The sequence below is a fragment of the Scatophagus argus genome, chromosome 7 (genome assembly GCF_020382885.2).
Source record: "Scatophagus argus isolate fScaArg1 chromosome 7, fScaArg1.pri, whole genome shotgun sequence".
Taxonomy (NCBI): Eukaryota; Metazoa; Chordata; class Actinopteri; family Scatophagidae; genus Scatophagus; species Scatophagus argus.
This window is the reverse complement of record NC_058499.1, coordinates 9,584,583-9,603,647: the sequence shown is the minus strand read 5'-3', so window position 1 is coordinate 9,603,647 and position 19,065 is coordinate 9,584,583. Positions and strand designations below refer to the sequence as shown.

Sequence of the window (19,065 nt, the reverse complement as noted above, 5' to 3'; positions counted from 1 at the left end):
TTCATGAATAACCACTGAGTCAAAACCAAATGAATTTACATGTGTTTAATTTATTCCTAAGTTAGCAGAATGTAGTGACAGGCACTCTAAGAAACTAAGAAATGGTTTTCTCTGTACCACAGGCACAAATCAAACACGCCACCTTGGCATTAGAACATAAGGCGTTGGGTTAAAGTTGAAATTTAGACAAATAGTCAGCTTCAAGCTGGGCTTTAAATCAGAACACATGCAAAAAAAACAAACAAACAAAAGGTGACTTTCCCTTCTGCCTTGTTTTAAATAAAACATATTGAGTCAAACCTGGCACCACATAGTCAAACAATATGTGAATGACTTTTCTTCTTCGAGAGAAATTAATAAAAAAGATCTTTTGTAAGAATATAAATGCAATAAATATGTTTTTAACACTGCATTGATACAAAAATATAATAATCAAAGACCACTAAAATCCACCTCAAACCATACACGAGTGCATAGATAATCATAGCACACAGAAGGCCGCCTCTGCAAAACACGAGGGGGAAACTTGAAGGCTCCCCATCATGAAGATGAACAGACAAGTGAATCGCAGAGTGAGATGATCTTCATAGCTACATTTAAGACAGAATACTCTCCTCATATGTGTAAGAAATATGTGTAACTGCTGCAGTCAAAGGCTGATAATGTCGGTCCTCCAGACAAACAGGGATGTAAACCTCTTTTTACTTCTGCGGTAAGGGCGAGCAGGCAGATGAGGAACAATTAATTTGGTACTCCTAAAAGACGTGCAAGAGTTTGTGTTATTCTTTACATTTCGTTAGGTATTGCTTCAGTCAGTAGTTACAGACAGTGAAGAACCAAAAACTGTAGTTCATAATAACAATGAAATGCTTTCAGATGCTAAACGAGAAATGGAGATGAACTTTCATATCTTTGTGGGATTAAAGTAAGCTTCACTGACACTGTTTAGCATGCAGACCTGATGGACAAAGACTAATCTGTCGAGATTCATATCATACCTAGCGTTCGTTTCATTCAGACGCAATGTTTCAGCCACTGAAGTTTTCAAGTCATCACGGAGCCCAGTCATCATTTTAAGACATACGTGTTATTCTGAAACATCACACAGAAGGTTAAAAGCACAGTCCTTTGGCCCTGAGGTTACTACCAACCATGACTTCCAAATAACTGTGATCATGTGAATTATTACTCCAATTTCACTATTAAAAATAACTGACTGATGGACTTAAAGAATCCCACTGTTGAAACTTTAGTGGAAGAGACAAACAAATAGTAAACACTGTCACATAAAGATGAGGATGCAGATGTTCTGTACTGTCTCCTGCTCTGTTCTGTGGATCTTCAGTGGTTAGGGGTCAGGTGGTCATGTTGTGGTGTCAGTGGAGGTGTTGCATTCAGGGCTCAGTGCTCCTGTAAAGCTCTCTGACAGTGGTAGATCAGGCAGTCGGGCAGGTCCGGGACTGGAGAGCGCAGCCACACCGAGAGTGCTCCTGCATTCACACGACAATGCATCAGACAAGCCTGATCCTGCAGGAGCTGGCAAGCTACGATGCCTTCCATACCTGTGGGGAAAAACAATAAAAGTTACTCACTAATACTGTAAAACACAAAGGAAGAGTAGGTTTCAATTAACACACGTCAACCTACTGGTCAAACAACACTTCACAAATATGTCTTATTAGAAAATGGTACAAAAGTAACTAATAATATTGTACATAAGTGGAAATGATTGCGTTAGTTTAACAAAAAAAAAAAAAAAAAAAATTCAAAACAAGGTCCACTTAGTAGTTCTTTTTTCTGAAACCTTTAAGCCACATCTCTTGGTCTTCATCAGTTATGTTAAAAGCTCTGAAAAAAGACAGTAAGTGAACTTAATAGGCTTTGGCAGGAGGCCTTAGCCCCAGCAGCCATTACTAAAATATCTTGCTGAATACTGTATATAGATTTTGTGTGTGTGTGCATGTGTGCACACATGTCTAAGAATCTATAATAGGAGCATGTGTGAGCAAATGTCCCGTCTTTGATCGTTTTATTCAGAAATTAACGTCTGCTCACCTATAATTTCCACAACATGCAGCTGAAGCTTCTTCTTCAGCACATTCAGAGTGGCTGCGAGGGCTTCCTTCCTTCCATCATTTATCAGCGTCATGTTCTGCTTTGTATCGTTAGAGAAGGCCAGCCACATTTTCCCGTACTCCTCAGTGGACACAGCCAAAGGTCTGATGGGAATGTGAAATTACAGTGAGCAAATAATAATCTCCACTCAGTCATACTGGCACAAACAATAAGATAAGATTTTACCTGATGAAGCTGGTTAGAGGCAGTTTGTACGAGAACTGCACTGACTGAGGTGTCCCGACAGGCAGCTGGTAAGACACCATTCCAACCACTTCAACATGGACTGAAGGCCTCTTCACAGTCAGGGAATACTGACACACCGCTGCACTGCGGCTTTGCGCCTCCAGCACTGGACTGTCGGACACACAGGATGCCTGAAACAAACATTACAAGAAAATACCCTTAAAGTCAACTAATAAGGGGAATCAATAAGATTCTGCTCCATAATTACTGTACCTCAAGTTCATCAGACTCGAGTTGTAGTAGTATCTGTGAAATGTCAGAGTGAGAGGAGTTGTAAATGAAAACAACTAGTGTTAAAGAATCATCTTTCTGCACATGGCAGGCTGAGACACTCAGGCTGTGGTTGGAGCACAGGGAGATGATTTCAGAGTGGGAGAGTCCAGCGAGCTCTGCAGGAAGATAAGAGCTGAGACACAAGTCTTTAGGCGTGTCTGCGTCTTCGTGCAGAGCAGGATTCCCTCCCTTTGCGTCACTCTCAGTTAACTCTTCATCGAGGGTGCCATTTGCAGTCGTGGCGCTCTGACAGACTTGGGACGTGTCTGTGGGTGAAGAAACGACCAGCTCTGAGGTGATGTTGGAGTCCAGGAGGTTGTCACACAGCAACTTATCCACTGTGCTCGCAGTAGACTCAACTGAGCTGGATATTTTCCCGCTGGCATCAGAGGACAAGCTTGGACCTTTGGCTTTTCTTCTAAATCGCTGGGGCTCAGATTTTCCCATCTGTTTAAAGGAAAAATTTAAATTGTAGCAGATGTATTTGTAGCAATGTGTGATGCAGCGTTCGATTGTAAGAAGGTGAAAAAATAAACACTAAAAGTTCTGCAATCAGAGTATGTATATTAATATATATATGTATGTAATGTATAGAGCTGACTATTAATAATTTCAATATCTTTGGAATTCGGACAGTTGGTCAGGTATAAAAAAGCAAGAGTTTTCACCACTTCCTGACATTTTATAAACCGAACGATCAATGCAATCAGCTGATATCATACTGATCATTAAAAAAATAACTTCATATGCAGCTTTAGTTGTGTGCCCCATCACATATGCTTTTGACTTCCAGCTGCCACAAAAAGGCGATTAACTGTTAATCTCATTTTGGAATTTCAATATCAAACTGATCACAGCTTGCATCTTTATTCATGCTGTGCAGATGTACCTCCAACAGGTCAATAACAACTGAAAAGCTTACCAGACACACAGAGCTGTGGGAGCTCAGGCCGACAAACAGCGAAGAGGCCAGCTGCTGTTTCTCTTGTTCAGGCTCAGAGGTGGGTATCGGAGTGGGAGTCTGCAAGTGGGAGCTGTCGGCTTCCAACTGTTGGCTGGCTGACCGGAGGGGGCTGGGAACCTCAACCTGGACAGCCTCCTCCACAGGCTCCCTCTGTGCCAAGTAGCCGTCCTTCCCCCACACCCTCTTCACACCATCCAGCTTCAGAGTGGTAGAGCTGAAACAAAAATCAGAAAGTATGACTTTCAAAAACCAGCAAACTCAAACTTCAAACTCAGACAAAGTACGCACTTGGTGTCTACGCACCCTCCTTTGTGTGAGAGGTCGGTGCTATCGCCTGACAGACCAGAGCTCATGGACAACAGTGTGGGAGACTGTCTGTCAGCGATGCTGCAGGAGGACATGCTGATGGGCAGGGACAGGCCATATGGCTCCAGGCTCAACGCTGAGGCAGACATCACAGTCAAAAACAAACCAAAAAGTGCTGCCAAATCTCCCAGTCTGAATAGTTTCAGTCAGTTTTACCTTTTGCCTGAGCTAATTCCTCCTGCCGTTGATGGGGAGGCTTGTATGGAGCAGCGCCGGCGGACAACGCCTCCGACACGAACCCATCCAGAAATGAAAGAGAAGAATCCACCTGGAAACCAATAACAACTGCAAGTTTAAATTTCTCCATTGATGGGGATGGGAAGATCATTTTGAAAAAAAAGGTCACAGGTGAGTGTTTGCAAATATATCTCAAAACATGTTTACACTTCTTTTTGCTACAAAAGATAATAAAATGACAGCCTGATCAGTAAAAAAGAGGTGTTTGCATATTTAGAATATTGTTCTTGTTCTGTGCTTGACTGAAACTGCATCTGAAACTAAATGGAGTTCTGTTCTAAACATTCAGACTGTTCTAAACATGCTCAAACAATTGCTGTAATTACAAACGAAATGATAATCCTGACTTTTTGGTCAATACTGTCTTTAAACAACCGTGTGTTTCAGACAAGTTTATGCAGGTCATGTTTCCAAGAGAGGAGGAACTGCAAACTGCCATCATCTGCCCTGTCAGAGCTCAAGAGTATCACAGTTTGTTGTTTTTGGCATCTTGCATAGTTTGACATTAAAAGCTTTAAATTAATTAAAGCATTAAAAACTTAACATTTCTCTGTTTTCATACCATTAGAACATTACAGTGACATAATAACAACTAAACATCACTAATGTATTTCTGCAGCTCTTCATGTTTGCATGTTACCTCCAGGGGCTCCATGCCAGAGTCTCGAGGTAGTACCCTGGCTCGCAGCTCAGAGTCATTACTGAGGTGCTGCAGCTCCTGAGCCCTCTGTCTCAGCACTGTGTCCAGAGAGTTGCTGTATGTTTCAGAAACCTCCTGAGCCACAGAAAGACCTGCCCCGCCCTCACAGAGTTTGGTCATTGCCATGAGGACCCAGGTCTTTGTTTCACTGCTGGTGTTCTTCATGTCCAACAGTTTGGCCAGCAGCCTCAGGACTGTGACCGGTTCAAGTTCATCCCGCAAACAGGAGTATTCTCCAAGGACCTGCACATGGCAGAGAGGGGCAAGACTTCAAGTGTATTGGATCTTGCGTAGGGCATCAGCAGCAGTGGATATGGCATGTAGAGATGCAATATTTTCACATCTTACTCTGTGAATTGAGGATTTATTGCAAAAAAGAGGTGACAAACCAAGACTGTTTTGGTGAGTTTTATTCCATATATGTCTTGCTGGAATTAGGTGTGCTTTACAATGAGTTAACAAGGCAGTTAAGCTCGTTTTAATACAATAAAAGTGAGAACTTGAAATCAGAAGGTGTGTAGTTGTATTTTTCTGTTTAGTAAGGAAAACAGATGTTTACTTTTTGGACATTTTGTGTTTGTTTGTCTTGTTCACTTATTAGACTAAACGCTGATAGAGCTTGTAAAACCACAGGGAGCTGCTACTTCTAGAGGTACAGAGTGGTATTATGAGACAGGATGGACCTAGGGCTGGCTGGCTTCCATGCTGACTTCAGTAGAGATCCAGTGCATAACACACTCACCCAACAAATGACCTGGAGGAAGCACTGTGGCAGTTTTTCAGGCTGTCCTTGCAGCAGAGAAATATATGAATCCACAGCAAGCAGCCTCAACTTCCTGTCTTCTTCGATGCTGTCAAACCCTGGGCCATTAAACAGAAATTATCATTTACTGAACTGAAATATTACAACACAGCAACAACAGAGATTAAGTTGAGTGTGTGCTTATCTCACCCTCAGACAACAGTTTAAGGAAACTGTTTGGGATGTCAGGCTGCATCATGTCTCCACCTACTGAAAAGACTGTGTTCATGGTCTCAATGAACCATTCATTGTCTGGTGCATATGTATAAAGGTTTATAGGAAAAACAATCCACCGAGTAACAAGGAACGGAACAAATAGGACTAGATTTCTGTTTTTCAACACAGAACTAATTTAAAAGTTGTGCTTTAGCACATCTTAACCAGTAGCTTCAACATTGAGAAACTGAGAGTCTCAGCTGCAGCTCACCAGACTTCAGCACAGTTAAAGATGATCTGTTTAGTGTTCAGTGTTCCAGCGAAAAACTGCTACAAAAAAGCAGAGCTGGTTTCAAGAAATTTACTATGTCACCATTGCGATAAAGTTATGCAATGCACAATAATTAATCACCAGAATAATTGTCACAGAATCCGATTTTAAGTGTAATCTGCCTCTCAGATCGGTGAAGCAACTCCAACAGGCATTTGTGACTCCGATTTCCACCTTTACAGGTATGCAACACTGTGCTATCTCTTGCTTGTAGTGTGATCAACACACTCAGAAGGATATTTCTCTGCCAGCTCTGCCACCTTCCCGACCAGGTCGATGGTAGTGTAGTCATCTTTACTGGTGCGTAGAAACTCCAGCATCTTCTCAACAATCACTGTGACATTCTGGGCGTTAGTGATCCGAAACAACAACTCCAAGGTCTATAAAAGAAACAGAAAAAGCGCCATAATGCTTTGAAACGACTTTTTCAGATCAGACAGAATTGCTAATTTGCTACACATTTTTCACAGTCAGAATCAGTCAACTCTGTGCAGAGGGTGGGAGTAAAACTACAATTCCATGACACCTGAAACTCCCACCTCACGCTTGATGATAAGGTCGGGGTGATCAAGACACTCGATGATGGTCATCTGATGCTGCAGGGCCAGTTTAGGATCCTGTTGGACCACGTAGGTCAGGGCCTTCAAGCCTACAATAGCATCAAATAAACCAGTTTAATACAGTAAATCTCAAAAACTAAAATCCTGATTCAAATCAAAGATTTTCTTTGGATCTTACCGAGATATTTGAGATTAATCTTCGATGACAGAACAAAGTTGCCAATGCACTTTGCAGCTTTTTCCAAAAGATCAGACTTGGGATGAACTGTGTAAATACATTTTACACACTCGTATAATATTGCTGGAAATAAAGACAGATGTCAGAAACCGGTTGAAGAAAAGCACTACAACCAAATTTACAAGTTAACTCTACTTTAACTTCGACATACCGTAGGTGATGTTATGATTCATTTCTGCTCTTTGTAAAGACTCGTCAAGGACATCATACATGATCTCACTTGTGCTGTTAAAGAAAGAATAAACTCACAACTTGGAAAGATTTAAGTACAGAGCACAACCACATGACAGCGTAAACATCCAGTTCATCAAGGGACAAATCTGTAACAGTTACCTCTGGTCATTTTTCCCAAGTAGAGACAGTATTCTAAGAAGCTGAATTTGCAGCCATGGAGCAGGGACACTGTGATAGTTAAAATCTAAAGGAAGTTTTCCTCCCACCACTTGCTTCAGTATGGTGACAAAACTTGCTGTCAGGTCCTTATAACTTTCTGGATTCTCCTGTAGCAAAATAAAAATACACACAATAGTATGACTGGATTACACCACAGTAAATTAAACCAATGGCTGGATGATGGTTTGCCAATAAACTCTAAATAATTACAGTCCAGAAAAACAAATTACCTGAATCATCTGCATGTAGATGTGGAGTGAAGCTGTCATGACACCAGGATCCTTATCACAGAGAGCTTTGCGAAATTTGTTGTGGATGTGTTGAACTTGATTCGGCGCTATTAAGTAGAATTTATACAGTGCCAGGACTGCTTTTCGTCGAATGATTTCTCTACAAATACGGAGGGAAAGTCAAGATTTTTCAAGCTGCTTGTTATCATATGAATAAATACATTCAGATGAACATAAAAGGTAAAGAGCATCCTTACTTTGGGTGGTTTAGTTTCTCCTCAACCAGAGGAAGGATCGCAGGAATCATATCTTTGGGAAATATCTGGCTGACAACAGTTAGAGCCATACACACTTCAATAAGGTTTGTGCTTTGAAGATCCTGAAAACACAAAAGACATCAACATCTCATATTCAAACAACAGATGCCAAAAAAAAAGATAAAAACTTGACACCTACCTTTAATACAGTGTTCACAAGGAGAAGGAGCAGCTCATGATTTTCATTCAGAAACAAAGACACAGCGAGATAACCTGCAAAGCACACACAACATCACTTTTCCCCCAGAGCAGTGCGGAAAGATGCAGCGCAGCTGTTGCATAGTTCAGTTGAGTTGTTGTGGTGACCAGTGGAAAAAAAGATTCTAAAAAAAATCAGTCATTTAAAACTAAAACTGAAAATCTCAAAACCAAAACCACTTATGATGTAACTTCTGTTGATTATGACCCAAGTGAGTATTTCAGAGCCAGCTGCTGAGGAATGAGTAAGCTTTTCAACAAACTTTTAAAAAAGAACATACCGACTCTTTTCTCCAGAGCAGTGCCTTGTTGAGCCAGTTTGATGGCATGAATATAGCTGAATGAAGCCTCATAACCGAGCATTTCACAGTAGATGGCTCTCACCATGAGCTCCTTCATTTGCCTCTGAAAAAATAAGCAAGCGTATCAAAAATTTCAGGCATCACTGGACCTATTTGAATAATTTTTTTTTGTGCAAGCCCAAACTGGAAAATCAGGAGAATCATACCATGGAGGTGTTGGGGGAAGCCACCTGTTCTTTGATAGATGCTAGTTCGCGCTGAATAAGTTTTTCTTCCTCCTGTACAGGTGAAACACATTTTAGGAAAATGAGATCAACACTGCTGTGGTTGGCACTAGAATTCTGTGCTTACTGCCATTGATCAGAAGTGCTTCCAGGAGCTTATTTCACCAGTTACTTCAAGGAGGCGAGAAGGGATGACAATAATTAGAATACCAGAGCCAGTGAAGCAAATGAGCACATTAACAATAATTACAAGTCTTTAAAATGGTCACGGCTCTGATTTCCCCAGTATTACCTCCTGATGATAACATGCCCAAAATGAGATGGTGTGTGTAAATTTCAAACTTTTCACAGCACTGCACAGAATACATAGGATAGAGAAGGTGGGTTAAAACATAAAAACACACCTTCTTTTGAGTTAGCACGCGTAGCTTAGCAGGCTAACTTTACAGCATATTACCAAACACTGTCTCGTCTTATTTTACCCGAGCTCCAGTTTTAAAGGACAGACTCACATGTTTGGACGTTAGCTCAGTGATCCCCCTGATGAGGTTTCCTAATTTTGAGGTGGACGATAGTTTTGCAGATCCAGGCTGAGAGTCCAATGACAGGAGGCTCGGCAAAGCTGTCAGGGTCTTCTCCACAACATCACTCATTTTGGCAGCGAAAAGCGAGGCTTGGCAGCTGGCAGTTTTCTCTCAGAATACACGTACTAAATCATCTCTCCATCCCAGTAAGACTTTCGTACACAGAGTCACAAAAAACTATCTTTTAAACAATTAAACAGATCACAAGAGGTAAAATGTTAGCTTGCCAGTCGGCCATTGTTTTGATTCAGCAGACTGGGCTTGATGATGATGTCACTTCCGCTTGTATTTGCAAAACTTTATTAGAAACCTTAAACAAAAACAACGTTTGCAGGGTCTCAATAGCTCAGTAAATTATTAAACAAGAAATAACTGTAAAACAGAATAATTAGATAAGAGAGAAAGTGATGATATTCAAAAAACTGTTTATTATGTTTGATAAACAGTCCCTTGTACAACTGTACACTAAACTACAATAAAATAATTACAGTAAATATGAAATTACAGCCATTGGACAACTGCATGGAAGGAGCACGTTCTAAGAATTTAAACATGTTTTTTATATTAATATTTATATATCTAGTAGGGGGGACCACAAGTTCAAGGTGTCTGCAGTGACTGAATGTGCACATAGAGAAGTAAGTGGCTTCCACAGCTGGAAACAAACAAAAATGAGAGGTAAAGTCAACATCATGTATTTTAAGTTTACTTGTGAATGTGCTTTCTTTACATTAGAATAATATTGGCAGGTGAGCTACTGTTAGATGGGTGCACAGAGTGTGACGTTAAAAATACTCAGATGTCTATTTTTATCTTCAGTAAACAACAGATTTGTTCTTTTGCTCATAATATTTTTTTCCAATACTTCTTTATATCTAATATTATTTTTAGATTTTAAAACTAATACTGAATCATTTCTACAAGCCCATCTAATCATTCTCACTGTCCCTCACATCACAACATTTCTTTTACTGGGAAGCCACAAACCCCCAACCTCCTTTCTCTTTTTCTTAGTATGTGTCATGAGTAAGTCTAGCCAAGAGAAGCTGATGCCTTCATGTGAATTTTACTGCTCCTCCTGCAGGAGTATTATGTTCCTTGCACCCAATTTTCCTCAACAGATGGCATTCCTCTATTATTTTGTGCTAAAAACATATAAATAAACAAGTAATGTCCTTTATGTGGGCACATACAATACATCACTTTATTGTGTCACTTCTATCCTATACTGATGCTAGTCACTACCAATGTTATTTTCTGCAATATACATTTTACATCTTAAGTTGTAATCATAAGTACTTCTGTGCAATTTTCTTTCAATCATTCTATAATATAAGCGTGCCATTTGGTTTAATTATTCTCTGAAATATGTAAATACACCCCAGCCATGAGACAGGAGTATAAACAATGCTATTGATATGCCCTATGTACAACCAAAACTGAGTCTCTACCTCTGTGATTGTACTCTAGCAAACAGAAATATCAATGCGTCTTCAGTAAATCTGTCTACCATTTAATTCTCTGTGTCTTCATCCTTAAGCCCAGATCTGCAACAAGAAAAAGGAGAAATTACAAGAGGTCAACAGAAAGGTCAGAGATGTCAGATCAGATAAAAAATAACAGGCGTGTCTTACCCGAAGAGTGTGGTCCCAGGAACCCGTGCAGAAGGCCGTTCCATCCGGGGAAACGCGCAGCGTACTGACGCGGTTCTCGTGTCCAAACAGAATAGAGACTCGTGTTCCCTTGAGAACATCCCAAACGTTTATGGTGTAGTCATTGTAGCCACCAAACAGTAGTCGTCCTGAAGGAAAAAATATAATATTCTTTTAGTCCTAATACACTCTAAAATACTCTACTAGTGTCCATTAACAGCTGTTTGGTTGAAAAGTGAGAATGATAGTGAAGTCACAAAGTGCATATTTGTTACCGCTTAGGGAGAAATCAACACTGGAGACCCCAAATATGATGCTCTCTTTGGAATAAATGGCAACTTCTCTGTCTGCCCTTAAGTCATACAGGCGGCACTGTAACAAAGGTCAGTGTTTGACTTTTAAAGAGACTTTTCATCATGTTTTCAATTGCACTTTGAGTGGTAAATATGTGATTACTTACTGTAGCATCATCTGAGCCAGATGCAAATGCATCTCCACTGGGATAGTATCTGTTAAAACAACGCCACAGTTAGTAACAAATGACTCACTTAAAGGCCTTCTTTGTGAAAGATCTGAACACATCTGACATTTAGCGACTCCCAGTGGTAATATGAAAGCAGACAATGTTAAAAGTAACACATAAATTAAACTAAACTAATTTTCACCTGGATTATTTCTTTTTTTTTTTTTAAGGAAAAAAAGCATATCAGAATAACATGAAAGATGTTAATACACATACAAAGTAAAGAATTTAAAACATCAGCTTATACTTACCTCCACAATTATATCAAACCTCACTTACCGCACACTATTTATGTCTGACTCATGAGTTTCAAAGGACTGAATACACTGCCCCGAACGCATGTCCCACACATTGGCCTTCTTATCACAGCCCTGCAATAACAGCGAACAATGCAAATATTTAAAACAATTCAACGAAGTTGAAATAGCCGTAAGCTGTGGTCGAGGGGGCGGAGGTGTCTCCTCACCCCTGAAACAAACGTGTTTCCGGTCTCGGAGGGGGCCAGGTCCAGGCAGAGCACGTCTGCGGCGTGTCCATGGAAACTCTGCAACAGCTGCCCACTCTCAACATCCCATAATGCACACGTTCCATCCCCGCTGGACGTCAGGATCTTCAACAGAAGCAGACAACGAGGAGGAAGAATAAAAGCTGGCCTGAGGTTCAGTGAAAATGGGCTAATAGACAGCTATATATGGCTTGTCTTTGCTGTGTGAAACATCATGTGACAAGGATATCAAACCAGCAGCAACTGGCTGGTGTGAATTATTAACAAAGCTCTTTTCACTGGCATACAGAGGGCAGTGATTTCTGATTAATCATGTGAGAGACATATTCATCAACAGAAAGGCAGCCAACCTAAAGTGTTAGTAAAATAGTTAAGCACACAACTACTATTTGTATAAACAATTTACCAAACTTATTTCATTTTGTTTTTTTGTTTTTTTTTCACCTGGTGGATATTCTCACCTGCATATCTGAGTTGGTGAAGCTACAAGCAGACAGGTAGTTTGTGTGCATGGCCACTGACTTTTTCTTAGCAGCCAAGTTCTCATTCTTGTCCAGAGACAGAGGATACACTGAACATTTGTTGTCCAGACCCCTGTGACAGAAAATTACCCCAGTTTAAAAAAGAAAAGAAAAACACAAACCAAAAAAATATAGATATATATATAAGGATGACAGACCACATCTGGATCATCATGGGTAGTAAAGACTACTCACCCACAAGCTACAGCACAGCCGGAGGGGGCGTAGGCACAGGCCATCACCCAGGTGCACGGCATTGTCACAGCATGCTCCTGATGAACATCAAAAGACAAAGCTGCATGAGCTGCACTAAAATAGTGAGATTAATCAGATTCATTAGTCATAATGAGAGCAGGACAGGAGGCTTTAGACTGTCGGACTGCACAATAATTTTCAAGTACCATATTCATATAAATAAACCCTCCTTCAGAAGCTATATACACACATTCTTATCTTCACTATAGGTACAATAAGTTATCGCGTTAACATGGACACCACATTTTTCTGTTAGCCTACATATGTATACTGGTTGTTATCTACATCTTTGTTAAAGTCATGACTTTGATTTGGACCACTCCTTTGCTTTTGCTTTTGTTTGGGAAATACTAAATACTAATTATTATTGGATCTAACAAAATCCAAATAAAACAATCTGAGAAGAAAAATCCCTTATGTCCACATTGGGGTCATAAAATCTGATGAGGGGTAGTTTGTGACCTTTCATTTTGAACTACTGATTTAGACTTTAGACTTTAGTGAAGGATGTTCACATGGCTGAAACACTGGTTTGTAACAAACCTGTAGAAGGATGCAATACAAATGGGTAAAATGTGAAAACATTTTTCAAAATCTCAGCATTTTACTAAAACCTTCTTTTATTCTGTAATAAAAAAAAACAACAACAACTGTGTACTGACAAAGCAAACTTACCTTGTTGGTGGTGAATGCATCCCATACAATCACTTTTCCATCCTGCATCAAGAAATTGGAAATCAGCACAATATAAAACTAGTTTATCCAACTACAGACTGATTCTGTAATTAACTGGAAGATAGAGGTGAACAGCAGAGTGTGTGTGTGTGTGTGTATGTGTGTGTGTGTGTGTGTGACCTGTGAGGAGCTGACAATCCGCCTCTTGTCCTTACACCAGTCCATACAAAGAACTTTGTTGCCATGTCCCTTCAGAGTTCTCCGGGTCTTCATGACGAACTGACCCAGCCCCTCCACCTTCTCAGCCACCTGATGAACTGTGGGCACACACACAAACAATTCAATATAACACACAAATACAACAGCCCTACAGTAAACCCCCTACTGTATACACCCTTGGTTAATATTCCCAGCAGCAAGCAGCAGTAAGGATTAAACTACATCAGGCCTGCGCTAAATGGAGGAATATGTACAATCAGTCTTTGATTAATCCGTCATGTCCTCCATTAACTTGTGTGAGCATCTCATATAACACGCAAGTCTATAACAGTGTTATTCTCACATTTTTTTGAAGATCTCTAGTGTTGCCATATCACTGAGACATGATTGGACAAACCAATGGAAACACTGTGCTGTAAAACGGGGAGGCAAACAAACAGCCTGCTTGGGTAGCCTGTCAAACCAGAGGTAACTCAGACCAGTAATCCGTTTCTACACATTTACGCATCCATCTAAACCTGTCGAGATCGGGCTTCGCGCTGAAAATACACTCGGCTTTAATGAGGCATTTTGCGGTTATTTGTCTCGTCACACTGTAAACGCAGGGGTGAATCGAGGCCTCTCCATTTTCCAGCACTCACGCTCGACGTCGTGCAGCTTCGCTCTTTCCTCCTCCAGCTTCGACTTCAGCGTCTCCGACTCCGTTTTGAGATGGGCCAGAGTCTCGTTCAGCTGTACCTCCTGTGTCGCCATTTCAGGGATTAGAGGGGATCTCATATATTTCCTTTGTGCAGGCAGCGATCGGCAGCGAAAAGGCTTAAAGCAGAGCTAACAGCTGATGCTGCTGTCATGACGTCACGGGGAGAAGATGCTCCTCCAGTTTCCAGAGGAGGAGGAGGAGGATCCTGTATCCTGGTGATGCTGCTGCTCTACGCGAGCTGCATCCTCAGCGGCAACACGGCCTCACCTCTCTACTTTAGCTTCAAGCCCCTTTGTGGTAAGAATAATAATAATAATAATCATCATCATCATCATCATCATAATGCATTTTATTTATAGGAGCCTTTCTAGACACTCAAGGTCACCTTACATCATTAATCATCAAAAACACAAACAATAATTGCTTGTTACTTGTTGTTAATTGCTTTTTCTTAAATGATATTCAAAACACAGCATGACTACTTCATGTTGTCATAAGGCATTGTATACTACAACTTTAACCCTTCACAACTTACTTTGAAATTATACCACAGTGGGAAGTGTGTGATTTTAACTGAATGAACTGAGTGCGGCCTGAAAGGCATGACTGAAACCCAGATGCTGGCCATGGACTATAGCACTAAAAATGGATGCTGAATATGGAGGGAAGACTGATCCTCCAGCCGCTAGACCTGATAGATTCTTTCATTGCGTGAACCATCACACTGTTTGCACTACATGTACATATATTTATATCTTGTTTTTTCTTTACCGTTTATCCGTCAGGGTCGTGGGGGAGCTGGAGCCTATCCCAGCTGACTGCGGGCAAGAGGCGGGGTTCACCCTGGACTGGTCGCCAGTCAATCACAGGGCCAACACACAAAGACAGACAACCACACACTCTCACCTAAGGGCAATATAGAGTAGCCAATTAACGTAATGTACATATTTATGGGGTTGTGGGAGGAAGCCGGAGTACCTGGAGAAAACCCACGCAGGCACAGGAACAGGAGAACATGTAAACTTCGCATAGGAGGGCCTTCTTTTTGCAAATACTTTATTTTATTATTGTTTTTTATTTTTTGTATTTTGAATGGTGCACAGGAGAGAGAAAAATCCAGAGTCAAATTCCTTGTACAGTCACATGTACTTGGCAAATAAAGCTGATTCTGATCAGCATAAGATGTTTGGCTGCTATGTGCAGCCTACCAGAAAGAGGTGGCAGTAAACTGAAATTTCTATCGGAGGTTTGTACATCATAAGGTAATTTTAAACTGTCATACATGATGATCTGTTCTAAAAATAAAAATATAATTTTTTATAAAAATAAAAATATTTAAATGACCGTATTGGCGTTTTTATGTCTGGTGTTCAAGTACACAGGGGAGTATCTGCCATTGTGTCTGACCCAGCTGCCTACTTTCTGTACTATTATTTCTTTTACTGCTTATTTGTTTTTAATTTCATCACCAAAGTCTGCGCTATTAATCAGAGTACACCAGTCCCATCTTCGAGAAACCATGCATCACAGGAGAGCCTTGGGAAAATTTCAGTTCACCTGGCACACATCTCCTCTCGTTTTTGGGACTGTGGAGGAAAGTTGGAGGACCTGGTGAAAACCCATGCACATACAAAAGGGCCCAAAGCCAGAACCCTCTTGTGTTGGAACCCTATGTTGTTATTGTTGTTAATGTTGTTTTTTTATAGAATTAATGTACATGTCTGCAGGGGGAAACCAGAGCACCTGGAGAAAACCCATACAGACACGGAGAGAACATGTAAAGTCAATCAGATGGTTATGTTTGTTCTGTTATGTTTGTTCTGTTTAGGCATAGATATAGTCTAATAGGCACTGGAAAGTTATCATATTGCCAGTCGACACTGTACTGGCCAGAACACGTGTGGCAACGAATGTAGTTACAGCCGCAATGCCAACACACAAACCTGCTTTCAGTAGACCTTTGGCAGAACAATTCCACCACCTTCTGGGCTGGTCCACAACAGCTGCATCGTCCAGAAGTGTATAATATGCTGGCTCCTGTGAATGTGGTTGTTTTTTAGTGCTTGCCAAATATTCATTTCTGAAATGGTCAGCAGCAGCAGCTAATATCGTCTCCTGTTTCTTCAGCTGTTGTTTAAGATCGGTAACTGATTGTTGCAAAGCACCTATTTTGTCCTCTGTCTCCAACTTACAACAAATTAATGAATTTAAAATTTTTGTTATGAACTCACTGTTCCTCTGTGTTACCTGCTCTGTTTTCAGCAGTTGGTGCTGAACATCTTGTACAATTGCCCTCAGGTTTTTGTTCTCATTCTCACATTTCTCTGACAAAGCCTCAAGCTGAGCAGTCTCATTACCCGGGGTCTTTTGCTCCCTTCTCAGAGCTACTTCCTTTTGCTGAAGAGCAATCAGTGCCAGTATCAACTGTTTGCCCGCTGACACTTTTTTCTCCAGACCTTCAACTTTTTTCTGCAGTTGTTCAATTTCTGCGAGTTCATGTTTCATTAGTATTTTAGATTCATGCATGGCCACTTTATCTCTACTTTCTTTCTGAGGGGCCCCTATTTGAAAATCAAGGTGATCGATTGCTACCCACTGCTTTAGATTCTCTGCTTGTTGTTCCTTGTATAGACAGCTTGTTGTTTCAAAGCAAAAAGCAGTCCACCTGAAGTAAATTCTGGGTCTATTTAAATGCTCGGGTCTTTCATCTGCGCTTTGATCTTCAAACACTGATGACGCAATAAAGAGCTAGCGATCCATCCATCGCGCATGCGCTGTAGAATGTTTATAGATTTTTGAATTCAAACAAGATTCAGTGGGATTCGGTGATGCGCGTGTCTACGTTAATTGGCTGATTGTTAATGAGGCTCTCTGGCTGGTGTTTGTTTCATTTACAGTTATAGTTGCCATTTTAAATGAATTGACAGGTTCATGTTTCTATGACAACAGGTAGTTTTTACAGACTTAACACGTACTGCACGGACTTACCGCTAACTTCCTGGTGTTTTATTTAACAAGTTATCAGTAACGGGTCATAATTCAGAAACTGTGTCTATGTCCATCCTGAGCGTTTGGTTTGGCGTTTGGTCCTCACGAAGTCGATGGTGGTTATTCGCTGCTCTGTGCGTACATGATGACACTGAGGGTCTAGTTTCGTGAATAAAGCGGCCAACCCGACCAAATGCGCCCTGTCCAGCGCCGGGAGCGCGCCAGGCGCGCAGCTGTTTGGCGCGCGAGCTGGACCTGGAATCTTACCCGAATCCGAGTTTGGTGTGTCTCTCTCACTTTGTGATTATTTAAGTGCATACAAATTATTTTCACAGTTTCCCCTATTTTAACACCATATAAACTAAAAAAAAGAGGATTCTTTTCTACACAATGGCCTTCGATGGCCTTGATGATCTTGCCAGGTTAAGAGTTGTTCGTGGTGCTGTATTGCATCCTATTGAGACTGAAAACTTAGCTAAAAGTGCCACTGCTAATAACAACAGAATTGGCTCCACCTGATCGGCCCCAGACCTGTTGGGATCAAGAGAACTAAGAACACGATACACGATTCATAAAATGCTGCAATGAAAAGACTTGAATGTTGAGTTTGTTTGGTATGTGGTATTCATGTGGTATTTTTGAATACACAACCTGATTGAATGAAGTGTTCATTGAATGCATAATATACACTCTTTACAGCTCTTTACTCTTTGAGCTGGTGGTACAGCCTTGAAGAAATTCACCGGGTAAGAATGAAATAGGAGAAGAATCATGTGATACTGATTTAACCGTTTTCTAAAACTTTTCTGGCTACCCTTTGCTTTCAGATAACGCAGAGACATCAAATGATCATTCTGAATATTTGAACAGTGAGGAACCTGCTACATGAATTGTCTGGCCAACAACCCAAAACAATAGGTTAGAGAACAACGGGCTGAATGGGTGTCTGGTATGTTAATGTAACACAATAACAGATATTCAGATAGCTATAACATAAACAACATAGGTTTACCAAACCCTGTTCCTCTAGCTGTGGCCACCTAGCTTTTAGCCCACGATTAGCTTTTTTGGTTTTCTTCATTGCAGTTAGAGTATCCTCCGCTTTTTGCCAGTCCCTCACAATTTTCTCGCTAACTACAAACTTTCTTTCAGCTGCTCCATTACCGTTTTCGGCTGCATATCTCACTACTTGCAGCTTGTAATCTGCAGGGTATGATTTTCTTTTTGGGGCATTTGTGTTCAGTCTTTCTCAGTTGTCTTTATAAGTTTATGTTTAAATTTAATTTTTTCGGTGGTACTGGAGCGTAGCAGATACTGGCACACCAGCCTAGAGCGCCCCCTCGCGACTGTCAGCGTGAACATGTGAAATTGCCGTGTATATTTTATTATATAAGTCGCACCTGAGTATAAGTCGCAGGACCAGCCAAACCATGAAAAAAAGTGCGATTTATAGTCCGAAAAATACGGTAATTAATTTGGCTATTGGTCCCTGGTGACAGGGTGGTGCCCTGATATTTATGTGTATAAAGTATACACTGATTTTTGCTTTAATGATTATTCCCGATAATCATTGACTCTTTTGCCAATAACCAAATTGCTCCTACTAGTGCACAACACTGGTGTTCAAGTACACAGGGAAGTGTCTGCCATTGTGTCTGACCCAGCTGCCTACTCTCTGTGCTATTATTTCTTTTACTGCTTATTTGTTTTTATTTCATCACCAAAGTCTGCGCTATTAATCAGAGTACACCAGTCCCATTTTCGAGAAACCATGCATCACAGGAGAGCCTT

General features: G+C 40.8%; 2 protein-coding genes across 4 annotated transcripts; both read right to left on the bottom strand.

The window, feature by feature from the left end:
- Window positions 1-30: 30 nt before the first annotated feature.
- ap4e1 (adaptor related protein complex 4 subunit epsilon 1) lies at window positions 31-9,508 on the bottom strand. Its single transcript, XM_046393289.1, has 21 exons — window positions 9,165-9,508; window positions 8,635-8,706; window positions 8,408-8,531; window positions 8,068-8,141; window positions 7,869-7,990; window positions 7,612-7,771; window positions 7,322-7,488; window positions 7,140-7,213; window positions 6,929-7,051; window positions 6,730-6,839; window positions 6,431-6,570; window positions 5,854-5,966; window positions 5,644-5,762; window positions 4,842-5,144; window positions 4,121-4,232; window positions 3,902-4,040; window positions 3,557-3,812; window positions 2,575-3,081; window positions 2,302-2,492; window positions 2,056-2,219; window positions 31-1,562 (listed from the first exon to the last, which is right to left on the bottom strand). Exons 1-21 carry the CDS (start codon window positions 9,303-9,305, stop codon window positions 1,402-1,404), a joined length of 3,372 nt encoding a protein of 1,123 aa, XP_046249245.1. The 5' UTR covers window positions 9,306-9,508; the 3' UTR covers window positions 31-1,401.
- A 135-nt stretch (window positions 9,509-9,643) lies between these two features.
- On the bottom strand, window positions 9,644-18,587 carry gnb5a (guanine nucleotide binding protein (G protein), beta 5a). Of its 3 annotated transcripts, XM_046393302.1 has the most exons (12): window positions 14,228-15,099; window positions 13,548-13,684; window positions 13,368-13,409; window positions 12,633-12,709; window positions 12,378-12,510; window positions 11,878-12,021; window positions 11,691-11,782; window positions 11,349-11,397; window positions 11,164-11,260; window positions 10,871-11,037; window positions 10,747-10,783; window positions 9,644-9,891 (listed from the first exon to the last, which is right to left on the bottom strand). In XM_046393302.1, the coding sequence occupies exons 1-11, from the start codon at window positions 14,361-14,363 to the stop codon at window positions 10,772-10,774; spliced, it is 1,086 nt and encodes a 361-aa protein (XP_046249258.1). In that variant the 5' UTR covers window positions 14,364-15,099; the 3' UTR covers window positions 9,644-9,891; window positions 10,747-10,771. The 3 variants fall into 3 exon arrangements, with proteins under 3 accessions (XP_046249258.1, XP_046249259.1, XP_046249257.1); XM_046393303.1 differs by lacking the exon at window positions 14,228-15,099 and adding an exon at window positions 17,275-18,587 and having other exon boundaries at window positions 9,644-10,783; XM_046393301.1 differs by having other exon boundaries at window positions 9,644-10,783; window positions 14,228-15,097.
- Window positions 18,588-19,065: the final 478 nt, after the last annotated feature.